The 19,568-nt window shown below is 34.8% G+C and overlaps 1 protein-coding gene and 1 long non-coding RNA gene across 2 annotated transcripts; both read left to right on the top strand.

Moving 5' to 3' along the window:
- The first annotated feature begins 1,488 nt into the window (after positions 1 to 1,488).
- On the top strand, positions 1,489 to 11,382 carry LOC114722761 (uncharacterized). Its single transcript, XR_003738184.1, has 3 exons — positions 1,489 to 1,569; positions 4,246 to 4,259; positions 11,373 to 11,382. It is a non-coding gene; the product is annotated as an uncharacterized LOC114722761 (long non-coding RNA).
- Positions 11,383 to 18,696: 7,314 nt separating this feature from the next.
- LOC114722762 (glycine-rich cell wall structural protein-like) lies at positions 18,697 to 18,978 on the top strand. Its single transcript, XM_028908855.1, has one exon. The coding sequence runs from the start codon at positions 18,697 to 18,699 to the stop codon at positions 18,976 to 18,978; it is 282 nt and encodes a 93-aa protein (XP_028764688.1).
- Positions 18,979 to 19,568: the final 590 nt, after the last annotated feature.

Genomic DNA, 19,568 nt, shown 5'->3' with positions numbered 1-19,568 from the left:
TTGAGTAATTACTTGATTAAGGAAATCCTATGTCACTGTTTGTCTTAACATGTATATTACTACTATTTGCCGTTGTGTTTTCTTATTGTTTTAAAACTATTAGTCCCACCTGGCACCTCATAGGTGGTGTGAGACTACTTCTATGAGTAGTCATCCTTCATTAGTAGTTATGTTCAAGTTTTATGTTATTTGTCACCTAGGACACTTTTCACTCATTTTGTTTTATTATTGGTTTCGGTAACGTTACATTCCTTGTTTTCATTTGTGACCTTTGAGTTGGAACAATTGTTAGTTAGTAAGCCGAAGGTTGTAGGATTGTATGTTATTTTGATAGCAAGTTCGCAAGACTTGGGTGTGGTTTCTAATAAGTGGATCTAATGGAGTTGTGGCATGAGGCCCTCTTTATATATATATATATATATATTGGTTGTGACATATTACGTATATCAGGAACGCATGGATTTTTATAACCATGTTAGCTAGGCAGCATCCCTTTCTAACATGGTTAAGCAAGTAACAGGTAATAGACGGAATGGCAATATCTTTCTTATGTGAAATTATATGATTCTATTTCAATTATTGATACTCACTTTCCTTTATAACCATGATAGTCACTGTATGCAGGTTGTTTTCTTTTTCTATCATGGTTATCTAGAGTTAAAGGAAAATTTTTGTTTCACCCTTTTATTACCTTGGTAATAATGAATATGGATAGTGTTAAGCTAAGTGTTGTGTTTTTGGAATATGGATGTTTCATTTTGTATGGCCTAAAAAATGTGAGGCCATATTCCAAGAACTAAAGATGAGACTGACCATTGCTCTCGTACTCACTATGCCTAATCCTAAATTACCGTACACGTTATACATAGATGCATTATTAAAAAGTTTGGGATGTGTGCTGATACAAGAAGGTAAGGTAGTAGTCTATGCTTTGAGAGAGTTGAGGCCACATGAAGAGAACTACCCTACTCATGATTTAGAGTTAACTACAATTTTATTTGCTTTAAAAATCCAGAGGCACTACCTTTACGGCTCCCAATTTAAAGTATTCAGTGATCACAAGAGTTTGGAATACCTAGTAGATCAAAAAGAGCTCAACAACAAGTAGTGTAGGTGGATGGAGTTTTTGAAGGATTATGACTTTGAACTCAAGTACCATCTAGGAAAAGCAAATATGGTTGCAGATGCATTAAGCAGGAAAGTAGTGCACGTTTTTCATATGTGTTTTTATGAACACCATTGGCTAGAAAGGGCAAAGGATATGGGCTTGTTAGAAGACGAGGTGACTACCTTATGATCTCTCCAGATCAAAAAATCAATTCTAGGGAGAGATTCGTATGGCTCAGTTAGTGAAAACCAGAATTTATGGTAAACAGACATGACATAATCAAAGTAAACCAGAAGGATACTGACCAAAAGCTGACAGACAAAGCACTGCAGAAAGCAAAGAATGTGGAGTAATTTTAAGTACCTATTTTCGACCATATTGAGAGACGTCTGGCAAAATGAGTCTGATGAAGTTGGTGCGACAAACAGCCATTTAATGATATGACTGCACTTCTGAAAATCGTCATTTCTTCCTGCTGCAATCAAACATTCAGAGCTGTGGTTCGGGGGCAGGGGATGGTGCAGGGGACGGCGCTGGATGAGGGGACGGCGCTTGGGACGGTGGGGAGAACGACGATGATTGAGAGGGGGAGACAGGTGGGTCTAGCGTAACGGGGTGTGTGGGTGGGCTTGGAGCAGTTTGGTGGGAGTGACTTGGGCTTGAGTGTGGTATATTTGGAGGAAAAGGCCCAGTGGAGATTAACGGTAAAATAGCGGAAGAAGACAATGTGGGATTGGGCGTGGTTGATTTGTTAGAGAAGGGAAATTAGGTTTCATCAAAAATGACATCCCGTGAGATATACATGCATCCTGATTTAGAGGGTATTTGGCAATCTCCAAACTATGGTTTCAGAAACACTTTTTTGTAAAACGAGACAAATTCCTCCACATATTTATTTCGTAAATTGTAAAAGTACTTCTAAAATCATGGTTTGTTTTCTATCCAAACACCTCCTTAATGTCCAGGCATAAATAACCAAGATGATTAGTATTGTATCCCATAAAAACACAGAAAGAGGACCTGGGTTCCAATTTATTTTTGGTGTAAGGCCTCAAGTTGGGCCAACAGGCAGAACCAAAGACACTTAGGAAGGTGTAGTTAGGTTTCATATGAAATAATTTTTGGAAAGGACTGAGATTATGAAGAGAAGGACTAGGAAGACGATTTAATAAATATGTGGCAATGGAAAAAACAAAAGACCAATAGTTACGTGGAACATGAGCATGAGACAAAACAATGAGCCTAGTGTCAACAATGGAATGATGCCGTCATTCGACGCCTCCATTTTGTGTGTTTGTGTGTGTGGACACATGATGCGATAATGAATACTAGTAGAAGAAAGGGGTTTGTGTAAAGATCGAAATTCTCCTCCCCAGTCAAATTGAAAGGAGCAAATCTTACGATTGAAGAGATTTTCAACAAGAGTGCGACAATGAACAAAAGTAGGTAGAACTTCATTCTTAGTACGTAGAGGGAACAACCAAGTGTAACAGGAGAAATCATCAACAAAGCTAACATAGTACTTAAAACCATCCATAGAAACTAAAAAGGAAGGACCCCATACATCACAAAAAATTAGATCAAGTAGAGTTTCTGAACAGTATGGAGATGATGGCTTTTGGAGACACGGCAAGCTAAACATTAAGTGGACAATGACAAAGTTGAGACAGGCAAAGTATTAGATGAGACAACACGTTGAACTGTGCGAAGAGCAGGATGACCTAAGCAATTATGCCACTGGGTGATAGAAGTGCGAACACCAATACAAGTAGTAAGGGAAGTCAAATACAGTAGAGGATGGAGACCATGAAATGGATAGAGTTTATTGTGACTGGGACCTTGTAGAACTACCACTTTGGTGATGGCATCCTTCACAAAGAAACAATGAGCATGGAATTCAAAGAACACATTATTGTCAACACAAAACTAATAAACATGCAAAAGATTTTTAGTAATATGAGGAACATGAAGAAGTTGAGAGAAAAGATATTTACCAATAGAAGAGTTAACTTGTCTAGATCCTATATGTTGAATAGAAAGAGGAGCTCCATCACCCACATAGATAGAATCATGTCCTTACTAAGGATTAGAATGAAGGTTGAGGTTAGACACATCAGAGGTTATGTGTTTTGTTGCCCCTGTGTTGGGGTACTACAGAGTATCATCTTCTGTTGGTGGAAAAGTGGAAAAGTTGGCAAAAAAGATTTAGGATGGAGGTGCATGAAAAGTATTGTTATATATATGGGTACACATGGCACTTATATGTCCTGGGGCACAGCACAGCTAGCAAGTTGGAGTGGAGTCAGTATGATCATTTTGAAATAACATAGTATAGCCTCCATGATTAAATGTACATCCAACCATAAAACCATGACCAAAATTGCTATGAATAAAGTTGTATCTATTTCCAAAATGGCCACCATGTCCTTTGAAAAGGAAGTTACAACCACCACGACCTCTGCCAAAAGAAAGTGTGGGAAGAATGCCTCCTGTGGTTGTTGTAATATTGGTAGTAAGCTGACCAATTTGAGAGACAAGTTTTTGAGATTGGCGAGCTTTATAGAGAAGAAGGTGACTCAATATTTCTTCTAGTGTTCGAACTTCTCGTTATGCAGTTAGTGAGGTAACCATTGAGTCAAACTCAAAGCCAAGACCTCCAAGGAGATAGATGTTAAAGTCAAGACCTAAAATGGGATTTCCTATGATAGCTAAAGAGTTAGCAATATGAATGGCTCGCTTGTAATATTCTGTAACAAATTCACCTCCCTTCTTGAAATTGGTGAGTTGTTGGTAAAGATAAAGGTATTTAGCTTGGGATTGTCGAGAAGAGAGTGCTTCTAGTGCAAGCCATATGGCTTTGGAGGTTTTGTGTTGTATGACTTGGCCAATGGGTTTCTTAGAGAGAGAGGAAATGAGAAGTGACAAAACCAACTGATCTTGTTCAAACTATTTGATATAAGGAGGGTTAGGAAAGCCATCAGAGAGTTTGGTTTGAGGCTAGGGATTAGAACCATCAACGTAGCAAAAATAGCGTTGCCCATAAAGATAAGGAAGCATCTAGGCTTTCCAGATAAGATAGTTTTCGAGGTTGAGTTTGACTGAGAGGAATTGAGATACATTGGAAGGGTAAAAGGAAGAGGAAGAAGAGACGGTAGGAATAGGATTAGAGGTGGGAGAAGAAAAGTGACTTGGACTTTTGGTGTGATTGGCCATGGTACCGACGTTTATAGCTCCAATGCCATTTTAGAAACAAGAGAGCATAATAACAAAAAGGACACAAGAGTATATGAATATTCATTCTCATTGATAATATGAATAGTAACAATACATTTTATTTATAATGAGAAAGTACCCTAGGGCTGAGCTGTACAGTAAAGGAAGTGACCAGAAAATATCTACAAAATTAATTATAGGCCTTCGTTTCTAATGACTTGTGCTAATAGTTAGTTTGCAAGCTCCATCAATGAATTTGGCACCAGCTTAAAACCCAACAAGCAAAAGATTTTATAAAGGGAGAAAAGAATCACAGTTTCCAAGAGAATTCGACTCTATCCAAATCAACACAAATAGCTTTGAAATCTTAAGGCGTGAGTTGGGAGGAGAGTGAGAGCAACATAATTCCCAAAACGGGGGGAAATTTGAAAATCATGTAAGTTCATTTCATTTTAAAGATGCACGCAACCTCATCTCTAGCTCAACCCGTAAATAGTTTCAAATAAGCCTAGCAATGTAATCAAAGAATACAGAATAAATCTCCAGGACAAAAAAATTTTCTCCCTCTTTCAATAAAAGTTTTAATTGTAATCAGGTGCAAAAGTACAAGAGAAATATGAACCTGCACCTACATACCTTTCACTAGAACAAAAACCACAGAATACACAAGACAAGTATTGGAGAAATTGATAGTGGTTGGAGTGCAATGCATGGTAGAGCAACTTAGGTCAACAGCGAACAACACACTACTAAGCAGTAGCTTCAATGGCCTTCCAGAGCTAAGCTTATTATTGGGCTAGTGTCGCAAGGTCCAACTGAAAAATACCAAGATATGACAAGAAAATGGCTAAATTGAAGTTGGACTTTTCTTCCTAACGAATATTGCCTATTATTTTCAATAGGAGAATATTTGTGGTTAAAAAAAAACTATTTTTAGTTATTAATATAAAACCTAGTTGAAGAATTGAATTTGATCCTAAATATGGGATCTTAATCCACTCTACTTTTTTTTTTCCCCAAAATATCTTTATTGATTATGAAAGACTACCACCAAAGTATGATTTCAACTTTTAAATATACAAATAATTAAAGAGAGTAATTTAAGAAAGTTAATATATATTTATTACAAATAACCAACTTTAACTAATTCTTTTAATTTCTCCAAATTAGTTATCTATCTTTTATATTAAGGACCAGATATAGTATGAAACTAGAAAATCTCCTTGGAAAAGGTGCCTATATTTATCGTTCAACGATGTCTCAAATGCCTCCTATTACCTCTAATAAGAGGATACTTATGAGTAGCAAAAAATATGACACTAGGACTTAGGACTTGTTTTTGAAAATTATTTTGGAACTAATATGAATTTCTAACCAATTGGGATTTGGTATAGAGAAAGGGGCTAAGCTGCTAGCAATATGGCAAACAAAAGTTTGAATTGCCTTTAGGAGAGGTTCCTATCTATATTTAGTGTCTAGTAGTGTCTCGAATAGAATTACCTTTAATAAAAAATGCTTATGCTTAATTGAAAAAAAAAAAGAAGAAGAAAAGAATTTCTAAGTTCTTGATCACAAATTTTCAGCTCACTAAGAAGAGAAAGAAGAGAGAGAGGTTCTGAGTTTTTCCATGCAAGTCACCGGTAACTCTTCCCAAAAGCACCCTTTAGATCAGCTATTAGTTGTAAAGAAAAGAGCTTAAGAAGGAATGAAGCAACCACTGATAATTACTGACGTAACGAGGAATAGAGGAAGCATTGGTGAGGAAGCTCACTATTCGAAGGTTGGGAGCAAGCAAAAAGAAGTAGATCTAAGAGGAAAGGTCAAGAGAACGGAATGAAGATTTATGGGGGATATTTCACTTCGAGCTAGAGAAGAAGAGTGGATGATAGAAGATGAATTGGAAATTCTACCAACTAGAAATGCCATGATATTGTACAGGGAAGCACTGAAGTCGAAATCAAACATGGAAAAGGAGCAAGAAGCAAATCAAAATTTCAAAGAGGTCTAGGATGCCAGGATGGTAATCTTACCACTAGTATCATTGAAGAGCTAATGAAAGGAAGCTTCATTGTGGATTCAGAAAGAGGACCCATCATTGAGTTTTCTAAAGAAGAAAGGAGACATCTGGAAAAGAAGTGGTAGCAAACCCTTATCATTAAGCTGCTAGGAGGGGAAATGGGATTTATGCAACTTAGAAGGAAGGTACAATTGCTCTGGGGGAAAATAGGTAAGGTCAAGATCTTCATATCAGTAATGACTCTATGCATGCTACTTTCCAAATGTTAGATGATTATAGCTTTGTGTTGGATGGAGGTCCTTGGTTAGTCTTACTACTCAAACTTGGAAAAGGAAGTTCAATCCTTGGTGTGAAAAGATTAACAAGCTGGCGATTTAGGTGAGACTGCTTGGACTCCCAGGGGACTACTATGATAAAAAAAAATTTTAAAACTTGGGTAACAAGATTGGTACAACCATTTAAGTCAATGAAATGACTTGCACAAGAGCTAGAACAATGTATGCAAGAATGTGTGTGGAAATAGATATGAATGCACCACTCCTCCCTACTTACACTGTGGATGGAATAACTTGAAAATAGAATATGAGGGGCAACATATGATTTGTTTCTATTGTGGCAAGTTTGGACATGCCACCAAAAGATGCCCTCTAAAGAGACAAGAAGATGTCAATGGAGAAAAATCTACAAGTTCTCTGGTGGTTAGAGATCATGGAAAGGCAACAGTACAAGGGGCCCTTAGGATTTATGGTGATTGGATGGTGGTGCAAGATTCAAGGAAAGGACACCACAATATTTAGAAAAGTGGAAACTCTAGGGAGGTATAGAGGAAGGTAGTCAAAGGGAGTAAGGCTTTGGAAAGTACATCAAGATTTACTATCCTAATGGATGAGGAGCTGGTCGAGAAAGAAAATATGGTAGAAGCAACATACAGGAAACCCTTCAGATTATTGACAATATTTTAGAGAAAAGGGAGAGCAAAAAGGGGGAGACTAATCATAAAAAATGGGTATCAGAAGAGGTGAGAAGGTAAAAGAAGAAAGTGGAGAAAGGAGAGTTAGTAGCAGAGATAAGTAGGGGTAAGGATGGGAAGCAAGAAGAGGGACACATGGTGATAATAAGTGGAAAGGAAGAAGTGGAGGCTAGTAGGAAAGAGAGAAGGGGAAGTGAATCTTTTGGGCTGAATAATGGAATAGGCAGAAAACAAAATAGTAAAGAAAGAGCAAATGGGCAGTTACAAAGTGGGCTAAAAGGAGGTTAGGAAATAGAGATTGAACACAATATAGATGCAATCTAGGGCCACCAGATAGTTGTAGAGTAATGCACCAGGGCTCCGAGAGGCAAGGCTTGGAAGACCAAATAGTTGACAACTTCCTTGGAAACTCTCCCAAAAAAAGTGGAAGAAATGATGGAGGTTGATATTACAAAACCACCCGATCGAAGGAGTCCCATTGGAACAATGAACCAATCTGCACAAGCACAAGATGTTGGAAGTCAGGAGAAAGACGACATATTGGGAGTTACATCCATTAGGTTTACCCAATGATGAAGGTGCATGAACTAGAATTACTTGGGTTCTCCTTACCTTTCATATGTTTTCATGATATTAGTGTGGAATGCTAGAGGGGTAGCCGAAAAAGCTTTCGGTAATGTTGTTAAAGAATTAAAGCAGAGATTCAAACCCAAAATTGTTGTGCTGGTAGAAACAAGATGTAGTGGAGATATAGCCAAGCATGCAATCTATAAAATCCCTATTTTCTTATCAGACTTGGAGTGTCGCTAGTACCCATTAGGTCATAAGATTTGATTTTATACACAAAGGAATACTATAAAGGTTGAATAAGAGAATTTAAGTACGGACAATTTAAGACTTATTATAAATTAAATTATTAAATAAATTGTGTACATATATATATACATACTTTAAAAGTAAATTGAGTAAAAAGTGATATTCATAAATAATTAAATATAGCTATATATATTTTCTAACGTAAGATAATACTAAAAGATTATAGACATAAGTTTGAAAGTAAATAAAATAAAATAAAATAATAATAAACTATAAATTTAGGGACATGTATATATAGTATATATATGTGAGTACATATACTATTTAAGAAAATCAGATTGATTTTGAAATACATCCTATTTTTCTAAAATCTGATATATTGTTTATATTAAAGAATATTTTCTCTCCTTTATTAAAAAAATACCAATATAGAATAAGCTAGTTTAAATTTTATTAGCCTAAAAAAAATGTATATAAGCAACTAAACCTAACACCCAATTTATTTTGCTCGCCCATTACTTCTCCCTTGGCTGCGGTCACCAAGTACCTCTTCTTGCTTTGCTTGTTACTTTTTTGCAATTGCCTCCTTCTTATTTTCTCTCTACTTTTTCCTCTTGATCTTTTTCATCCATTTTCCTTAACTATACACCTGACACAAGACACTCACATACCCATACTTATTCTCTTTTCCTCTAGTTATAATTTTTCTTATATGTAATTAACTCTAACACGTCTTGTCCTTTTCCCCATCCATGTAATGTGTGAAGTACCTTTATACACACACACACACACATGCGTGCATGCATATACACATGTCTACACACACATAATATTGCCTAGCAACCTTTCGGCTTCCGTACACATGTTCCCACAACAATTAAACACACAGAGGCGCGTGCGCGCGCACAGCTGTGTGTGTGTGTGTATATATATATATCATATTATCCTATTTATTTTTATTTTTAGGAATAAATATATAAATAATCATATGAATATATATATATATTAAATATTGGGTTTTTGGGTAGAACACGTTTTCAACCTTTTTATTTATTACGAGCATATAAAATTGCAATTGAACTTTAGCATAAGAATTCAGTAAACTTAATTTATTGAGTTCATAAGAATTTTCCTCTCAAAAAGCCATAGGTTCTGAGATAAAAACGAATAGCCAAACTGGTGACTTTAGGACTCAAAATTTAGGATTAGCATTTTAGACTATGATAGAGCATAAGACATAGTTATTCGTAGATTCAATTACTAGCGGGACTCCTCCAGTTCTGAAGCCTAGGTTTGTTTTTTTGAGAGTGATTGCTAGGTAACTCTCTTTTTACCTGCCTCACTTGTTAGTGTGATTTATGAGTTTTGAGAATCTGACAATATTATCTTTAATTTGTTTCTAATATATCAAACAACTAGTTTACTAAATTGTCTCAAGGGACTATTTGTTACTTGAAGGAAACTTTATAATAGAAATTGTTGCATAACAGTATGATTAGAAAGATAGTTTATATATTGCTTATATGCATTGTTGGAATCCATGCTATGTAATTGGTATAATGTGAGTAAACGCGTGATAAGGTTTGTGATTGGTTGCAAACAATATAAATAGTTAATGAGTTATATTAATTAATATTTTGGGAGGAGGTTTGAGATAGGAGTTATATTTTTGTGACCACGTGGCGTGACCGCCATATGGCACTTTATGGCTGGTCCCTTCTAATGCCAGGGTAATATCCCCTTAGCTTGCAGCACTCCAATGGTTTATACTTGGGCAGCATCCCCGAGGGCAGCATGCCTTACTGAAGGAACCTATGGTCCCATGTGTGCACTATAGACCTAGCCATGGGTTTAGTCGACGGGAATAAGGAGGAGATAAGGAGGAACAAATATTATTTGATTAATGGAAAATAGCATAAATTGTGTAACTACTTGATTAAGGAAATCCTATGTCGCTATTTCTCTTAACATGTATATTGCTACTATTTGACGTTGTGTTTTCTCATTGTTTTAAGACTATTAGTCCCACTTGGCACCTCATAGGTGGTGTGAGACTACTTCTACGAGTAGTCATCCTTCATTAGTAGTTATGTTCAAGTTTTATGTTATTTGTCACCTAGGACACTTTTCACTCATTTTGTTTTATTATTGGTTTCGGTAATATTACACTCCTTGTTTTCATTTATGACCTTTGAGTTGGAACAATTGTTGGTTAATAGGCCGGAGGCCGTAGGATTGTATGTCATTTTGATAGCAAGTTTGCAAGACTTGAGTGTGGTTTCTAATAAGTAGATCCAATTGAGGTTATGGCCTGAGGCCTTTTTTTTTGTTTAATATATATTTGTATTGGTTGTGACATACTACGAACGAGTGTATTTTTATAACCATGTTAGCTAAACAGCATCCTTTTCTAGCATGGTTAAGCACGTAACAGGTAATAGACAGAATGGCAATATCTTCCCTCTTTGAGATTATATGATTCAATTTCAATTATTGATACTCGCTTTCCTTTATAACCACGATAGTCACTATATGTAGGTTGTTTCCTTTTTCTATCATGGTTATCTTGATTTAAAGGAAAATTTTTGTTTCACTCTTTTATTACCATAGTAATAATGAATATAGTTAGTGCTAAGCTAAGTGTTGTGTTTTTAGAATATGGATGTTTCATTTTGGTATCAGAGCATGCGATTTTGTGATTTTAAAGTGTTTTGCATTGCATTTAGAATGGTGGCAATAACTGTAAACAGACATGACATTCCCTGCTCACTCCTCTTTTCTATTAGACCTCTTCTAGTTGACGTTCTAACCTTTTAGTGGGTTTCATCCTTTAGATGGGGAGGATGGATAGACCACAAAGAAACAAAATTACTGGCAATCATGTTTCCTATATGTCTGAGCAATCACAAAAGCAACTCATGTCTGGTAACAACGAGACATTCCTAGCACAGATCAAGACAGTGATCATTGAAGTTTTCGAAAAGCAGATAAAGAAGTATGAGGAAGACATGGTTGTGAGACAAAACGACAGAATGCATATTAGGGTAAATCATAGTCTAATGTTGAGGAGCCCCAAAGTGAAGGCGACTACAAAGCATAGTTGGCCTAAAGTTACTAGAGTTGAATGGAGTTACATATGCGCTGACTTATCTATTGAAGAAATCAAGGAAGCTATGTTCTCTATTCGTAAACTAGAAGGTTCGGGGCATGATGGGCTCCAAGCAATTTTCTTTCAACGATGCTAGGAGATTGTTAGAAGTAACGTTTGCAGTATTGTGAGGATAATGTGGATTGAACTAGACAAAATTAAAGAAGTAAATTAGACTCTTAACACTTTAATTCCAAAGGTGGAAAGGCAGGAGAATGTGAACCAATTGAGACTTATATCTTTGTGCAAGGTGATCTATATGAGTATGGCCAAGATCATACTCAAGAGGCTTAAGACTATTATGGCAAAAATAGTCTCCCCCTATCAAGTGAGCTTTGTTCTCAGTAAAAATATTCTTGATAATATTATTATTGTTAATGAAATGTTGCATCCCATGAGGAGGAAAAAAGACATAAAAGGGTTTATGGCAATCAAAGTAGATTTAGAGAAAGTGTATGATAGAATTAGTTGGAAGTATGTTGAAAACATACTTAAAGAACCTCAATGCCCTTCTGAGACAGTAGAAAGAATTTTGAAAAGTATTGATACAACTGAAACCAACATCCTGTGGCATGGCAATAAACCAGAAAGGTTCTAAACTACTAAAGAGCTTTGCCAAGGCAACCCTATCTCCTCGTATCTCTTTGTTCTCGGAATGGAAAAACTTACACACATGATTCAAGATAGAGAAAGAGAGAAATAATAGCAAGGAATGAGAGCAGGTTGAAGAGGCCCACTAACATCACATATGATGTTTCTTGACGATCTTGTTCTTTTTGTAAAGGTGGCTGCTAATTAGATTGATGTTATCCTTAAGTGTTTACAGGACTTTAGTAACATGTCCGGGCATAAAGTTAGTAGTAAGAAGACTTTTTTTTTTCCCAAATATCAATAATCAACTGAGGAGAGAAATACGTAACAAAAGCTATTTTAAACAAGTAGAGGAGCTAGGCAAATATCTAGGAGCAAATATCTCATTTCCCAAACGAAGAAGATAGAAATATAAAGCTACAGTGGATAGGGTCAGACAAAAACTCAAGGGTTGGGAAGCTTCAGGTCTATCCTTCGTAGGAAGAGTAACATTGGTGAAATCGGTCACTAGTGTTATGACCATATACCCCATATAACATGATAGTCTGCCAAAAGGTATTACTGACGAATTAGAACGTGAACAGAAGAGGTTTATATTAGGAGATAATGAGGAGAGGAGTAAACGGCATGCAATTGCTTGGTCAAAATGTGCAAATCCAAGGAAAATAGTGGATTGGGAATCAAAGCTTTAAAAAACATGAATGAAGCCTTCTTATTCAAATTGATATGGAGATGTCAAAGTCAACCAAGTGATCTCTGGGTGTAAGTATTGAAAGGAAAATGCGGCAAATCAGAATAGGAAGAAGATAAAATGATCTTTAAAAGCAATGATTCAAGGTTATGGAAGGAGTTAGCAAGGGTGTGGGATAAATATAATGTGAAAGTCGACTGTAAACAAGAGATTGGAGAGCAAGAAAGTAATGGGGTGGAACAAATTCGATGGAACTGAGCAGATACAGGCCCTTCACAACAACATCAGCATATAGGTACCTGAATCGAGTAAAAGAAGTGCAAGGAGGAGAAGAGTGGAAGAAAATCTAGAAGTTTAAAGTTGCAGAGAGGGTAAGAATGTTTATACGGCTTGCAAAACATAAGAGATTAGCTAGTAGGGAAGTTACCAGGAAGTGGGATGGAAGTGAAGGAACATGTAGAATATGTAATAGGGCAACTGAATCCTTAATCCATATAATGAGAGATTACCCCTACGCGACAATGATCTAGCGACAAATACTACCATGGAAGAGGAGAATAGAATTCTTCAGTATGGATTGGGCTACATGGATGACTAGCAACTTGGTGCTCAAAACTCACAAAAAGAAGAGGGTTTCTGGGTTGAGAAGTTTGTAGTTACATGTTGGCATATGTGGTACTAAAGAAACCAACAAGTGCATAATCCAGATTTTGAAATGCCCCTTGATGCGAGTAAGAGAATCTCTGAGTATCTGGAAACTTATCACCATCAATGGGTTGAAGGAATAGTAGTAGGCACCATAGAAGAAGTAATGATCTCTTGGAAAGCACCTCTAGAGAACCAATGTAAATTGAACACAGATGAAATGAGCAAACACGGTAGGGGAGCTGCATGTGGAGGAGTGATAAGCGAAGACCGTGGTGAGTGGATACGGGGCTTCTCCCATCAACTAAACAATTGCGACTCAACAGAAGCTAAGGTATATAGCATCATTGAAAGACTGCAAATGTGCTAGGACCTTTGATTTAGACAGATTGAAGTGGAAGTGATGCTACTATTGTGAGTAAGGTGTTTCAAAATAATTTCATAATAGAAGGTTATAAGCACCTCCAATTGTTGATGAGTGAGATGATGAAGAAAGACTAGAACATTAGGTGGAGACATATTTTCAGAGAAGGAAATCGCTGTACTGATAAATTGGCTGAGCTTAGTCAAAAGCTTTCGAGCATTAAAAGGACTTGAATAACTCCGCCAACTAAAGTTCCGAACATTTTGGAACAAGATAGACTGGGTCATTGCGTCACTTGTAGGATTAGAAAGTAGCAGTGTTGTATGGGCTTAGCTCCTTTCCTTTACCCAATTTTTTTTTTAAAATCCGATGATAACCAATACTAAAATAAAGATAAGAAATACATTTCAAATCTAAAAAGTACGATATCCCAATGCTCCCTTCGCTTCATTTAGTTAGAAATTTTGGAGAGGGAAAACCAATTTTGCCCTCATATTTTTTGTTAAAAAATAAAAATATATATTCTAAAATTAATTATGTTTTACAAATATATTATTTTATTAACTAAAATATATATTAAAGTTGGTAAATGAACCATAGCCTAAAAGAGAATGAAGATTTGGTTTTTACAAAAAAAAATTTGTTAATTAGATTGCTTAAAATATATTATTATATTAATTAGAATAAAAAATTGATGTGCCAATTTTTTAATATACATATTGATATAACAAGATTGAATTTTTATTAAAGTATGTAATTTTATTTAAGATGTAAATTAATATCTAAATAAAAATGTAAACTATTCCTCTTGACATAATTAACTAATTTGAGTGTATTAATTATGTTATTTAAATTAGTTAATATAATATGTTTTTCTAAAACACCTTAAATATCTTTATTAATTTCCTTTCTCTTTTTCCCCTACTTAATTATTGTTAGAGGAATGTTAACATAGTTAATTTTAAAAAAATTGATAAACATGTGAAATATGTCTTATATATAGTACCAATATCAACTTTTCAATTAGATTATTAAGTATCAGAAGAAGAATAATAATAAATAAAGATAAAATGGTAATTTGATTATTACTACCTCTCTCTCTCTCTCAGCCCTAAGGGAACCAAACAAACAAGGTAACCCTTCAAACCAAACATGTTGCGGATTCCTGCAACCATCAAGCTCTTGGCCGATGCACATTTTGTATGAGGGCTTATGCAACCAGCAACAACTTCCTCATAGTACCGGGCTTCATATCAACAAAAATGGAAGAATAAAACGAATAGGATTTGAATTCTCTCCACAACCCTTCCCATCCTCTTTTCCTCCTCTACTCTCTTTTTCTCTTCACAACCATTAGATCAAACAAATCTAAATTCCACTGGTTCAGATTCAACATCTTATAAAAATAATATTATTAAAATAAATAAATAAATAAATTTAAACTGTTAAAATATGATCCGTACAGTTCACAACTGTAATAAAAAAAATTGAAAAAATTTGTTCTATAATAATAGTCTGTAGCCATGAGCTGTTTAGATTAGATTTTATCAGTTTAAATTTATTTATCTATTTTTATAATAATACTTTTTTTTATAAAATGTTATAAAATATTAAATATGGACCATTGGAGTTTTGATCCAGTTGTGAAGGGAAAAGGAGGGCAGTGGAGGGAAGGAGGATTGGAAGCGTAGTTGAGAGAATCCAAGTCCAAACAAATATGGATCAAATTTCAAAATAGTTTGATCAAAGTTTGAACCATTCACGAAAAAGAAAGAAAAAACAATGCTAAGAAATCGTGAGAAATATAGGAAAAAAACACACAGATGAAGGAGAAAATTAGAATGAGAAACTGAGAGAGAAGAGAGATAAGAGGGTAAGCATGCCAACCTTGCCTTTGTGGAAACCCAGTCAACGGCGACAAGAAGATGGAGAACGAGATGGGGAGGGGAGACTCGAAACATCTAGGGGCGATGTGTATCAAATATGGGCCGAACTGACAACTTTGGGGTTGAGAAAATGGGCCTAAACTTCACAATTTTAAACCTGGATCGAGCCATTCTCTGTAGTTGGATCCCATAGTTTCTCTTGGTGTCTTCAATAGTTCAGTTGAATTCCCTTGTGGTATAAAAATTTAGATGAGCTTGGTTATAAAACCACGGTATATCTCCAGGAGTGTTTACAAATTATTTACTAATGATGCCATGAGTTATAAACTGATGGCTCTTTACAAATTAGACTAATTTTTGTTGGTCAGTTTAGTTGAGTTTCAAATGCAGCAAGCTAGGTGAAGTAATATTTTTTCCACCAAAAAAATATTTACTTGTTTTTCTGTTAAAAAAGCTCGGAGTAATATTTGGACAATTAATTTTTTATTTTATCCTATTTTAGTTAATGTTTATTTCTATTATTTTTAAAGTAATTTTAATAAAATGAATCGTTAAGATATTCTGTTTTATTATTTTTAAAAACGTGATAAGTTAGAATATTATCATTCTAAATAATCCGGGTCTGTATAAATACGTGCCATTGAATATGAGAAGATTCTGAGAGTTGATTATTTATTTTTTTATAATTTAATAAACATTAATTACAAGGACAATGTGGATGTTTGTGTATATGTCTAAAAATAATAAATCAATAATGATAAATCTACGACTTAACTCTTTTTGAAATTAATTCGTTAGCATCAAAAAAATGATAGTTGACTTATTAAATCTATTTTAAATTAATTTTTTTCAACTTTATCAACAAAAATTCTAGATGATCAGAGTGCTTAAATAAAAACTTTCGAAAAAAAATCTATATCTTAACCCATTTTAAAAATAATAGATCATTATGCTATAATTAGATCACAAATTTTTATATTCATCCCAGAGAAAAAGAGAAGGATGAAAAGTTTATAGGGATTTATTCATATCAAAAGTTTATGGGGATGGCATGCAATATAAGAATTTGGGCTCGCCCTACGATTATAGAGACGCCGTCTCTATATATTAGGAGTGGGTAGATAGACTTAAGACTATGATGGACATAGGAGTTGGTAGAATGAAAGCACTATTATGCAGTAAGGTACATAAATTAGAAATGAAGTGAAAGGAAAATTAGGGTTTGATTATGGTGCCTAACTTTTGCTTTCTTTGAATTTATGGGGCAGAGTTATGTGTCAAAGTCAAACTGCTATGAGTGTGGGTATTTATTTTTACGTTTATGTATGAGAATCCGTCCTAATTGATTAATTTTACTTTGTTCTCATGGAAGTCCTTTGTGCAGTTGGGCATATAATATTTTTTTTAAGAAAAATACAAAGCATATGAGGCAAATAATTAATATAAATTATTTAATTAACAACATAATGATCTATTATATGTGTGTGTGTATCATACTTGTGAGTATTTTTACATGCAAAGTAAAAGTATGTGTGAGGATAATAATAGATTTTGTCCAGTTGAGTTTATGACTTATAAGGTTATGAATTTGAATTTCGCTATGAATATAAGGGTTATAGATGCCGTTGACATAGTTTATCTAACCATTTCTTTTGCTTAAGTAAACGACATAATAAAGTACTTTCCATATCGGTTATTTAGTGTAATGGACTTGGAAAGTAAACTTCCCACATCATTTATCTCATCAAAACGATGTGGGAAGTTCAACTTTTGACATCAGTTTTCTTAGTAGCCGAGGTGTAAAAAGCATTTTACTGCGTTGCTTGCCAATCAACAAGGTAGTAAGTTTAACCCTTTTTTTTTTTAAAAAAAAATATCTTCTACTTTATAGACATCCTCCCTTCAAATAATCAATACAATCAGAATCTAGAAACCAGCAACCAGCGATAGATGATAGAGTAAACTAATAAAAACATGCAATTTCATTTCAAAATCAATAACAATGTACTTCTCTAGTACTAAATATAAAATTCATTTTGTAGTATAATTTAAATTACAAAAAAAATTTTATATTTAGAACCGGAGAAGTAATTTGTAAACATAAGTTAAAGAAATTAACATAACCTAAACCTAATCCAACAATTAAATAACTATGCTATGTAATTGTAAACATTCTGAGTTAAAGAAACCGATCATATCATCAATATATTCCAACATATCTTTGATCAACCATTTATTTTCCTAAATTAATTCATTGACTCAAGTATAGTCCTGTAACAAATTCTCCCTTATTCGATTGATGTCGTCCATATCATATGCTATTTTATTATCAAATGCCTTCAAATTCAAATGAACAAATTAACCACTTTTGATCAATCGAGCCATTTCATGCAAATATAAATTCTGTTTGAATTTCGTGGGCCATTAATATTTTCAACATTGTCAACCAGAATAAGAACAAAAAATAAAAAGCCAGATGAAAATCAAGTTGGAATTTTATAGCGTATAGCTTAGATAAGGTTTATAATTAATGAAAAACCTAACTCCCAACTACATGCAGGCCCTTAATTCATATAGCTCTTTTTCCCGAGGGACTGTGTATATATATAGAGCACACGAATGGTTATCAACCATCACAGTACACCTCCCTTCTTCGTAAGCAACTCATCAAATGGCTTCCAAATTGCCCTTTCTTCTTCTTGCTTTCTTTGCTGTTTCACTCCTTATCACCTCGAAGGTAACAGCTAGGGACTTGTCTGAGTCTTCCTCTAATCATGGTGAGTTTGAGGGTACTTTTTTGGCAAACTCCCATAATCACTTTTTTTTTTTTAAAAAAAAAAAGCTGTTTTGATGATCCTTACCTCATACGATGCCAAAATCACTTAATAAATTTCAAGTAAATACATTGTATATTCACTTTTAATGTTCATAGTCAAGATTTATATTTTTCTTCCTCTAGACTATATATATATATATATATATATAATATGTTGTTACAGCACTATACACAGCTTTTTGCCATGTCCACTTATTTTGCTACGTGCAATAACATGGTATGGCTTCATAAAACATGTCGCTTTTCCAAAGATTTAGTTTATATTCAAGGAAAAGTCCACTATGAAAAAACTTTTACAGTATTTGTTCTAACCATGTAAGTGTTTCTTCAATTTATATTTATTATATGCAGCTAAGGTACCTGAGGTAGAGACAATGAAACATGGAGAGGTAGATGATGCCAAATACGTTTATGGAGGTTACCCAGGAAGTGGTGGGTATATATGGCGGTGGTTATCCTGGTCATGGTGGTTATGGTGGTGGCTATCCTGGCCGTGGCGGCTACGGAGGTGGTTACCCTGGACGTGGCGGCTACGGAGGTGGTTACCCTGGACGTGGCGGCTATGGTGGTGGCTATGGGGGAGGATATTGCCGATATGGATGCTGTGGCGGATGGTACGGAGGAATCTGTAGAAGATGCTGTTATTATGGTGAAGCTGTGGATGCGCAACTAGATACTGAAACCCATTACTAAGACATAGAACTGTGTTACTATTAAAGTATGTGTTTTTACGTTTATGTTGAGACCATTAGGTGCATCTGCTTGGGCTTCATGCTCTCCTTGGGAATGGAGTTTCACGGGTCACGTCAAAGTTTAATGAGTGTGTTATCTTGGTAAAGTATTTTAGTAGTGTTTGTGTAATATCTATGAGAGATTGCTTTTAGCAATCAAAAATGAAAGATATGATAATAATAACTGGGAGGTTTTCCTTCCTCACTATTTATGCATTAACTAACATGTTAATCTTCTGATCGATAATTGCGTATTAATTATCTTATACTAATTGCGTAAGAATGGTAGTGAGATCGTTAAGAATGATAATGAGGTTGATTATCATATATAAATGGAATGAGAAAGTATTGACCGCACCGCAGCATAAAAACCTAACTTAAGTGGTCGATCTAACTAGTGATCTAGTCCTCTGGCTAGTTGGGTTAACAATGATAAAAGAGCCATTAATCACCTTAAGTTTACTTCAAAATAAATCAAATTAATATAATATAGTGTATAATCTAGGACGTAATTTCGTTTCAGTTGAATCTCTAAAAATTCCTAAGTAACTA

This window comes from Neltuma alba, unplaced genomic scaffold, assembly GCF_004799145.2.
Source record: "Neltuma alba isolate B1F8T4 unplaced genomic scaffold, ASM479914v2 tig00012113_pilon, whole genome shotgun sequence".
Lineage (NCBI taxonomy): Eukaryota > Viridiplantae > Streptophyta > Magnoliopsida > Fabales > Fabaceae > Neltuma > Neltuma alba.
This window is presented reverse-complemented; position numbering and strand designations above follow the sequence as displayed.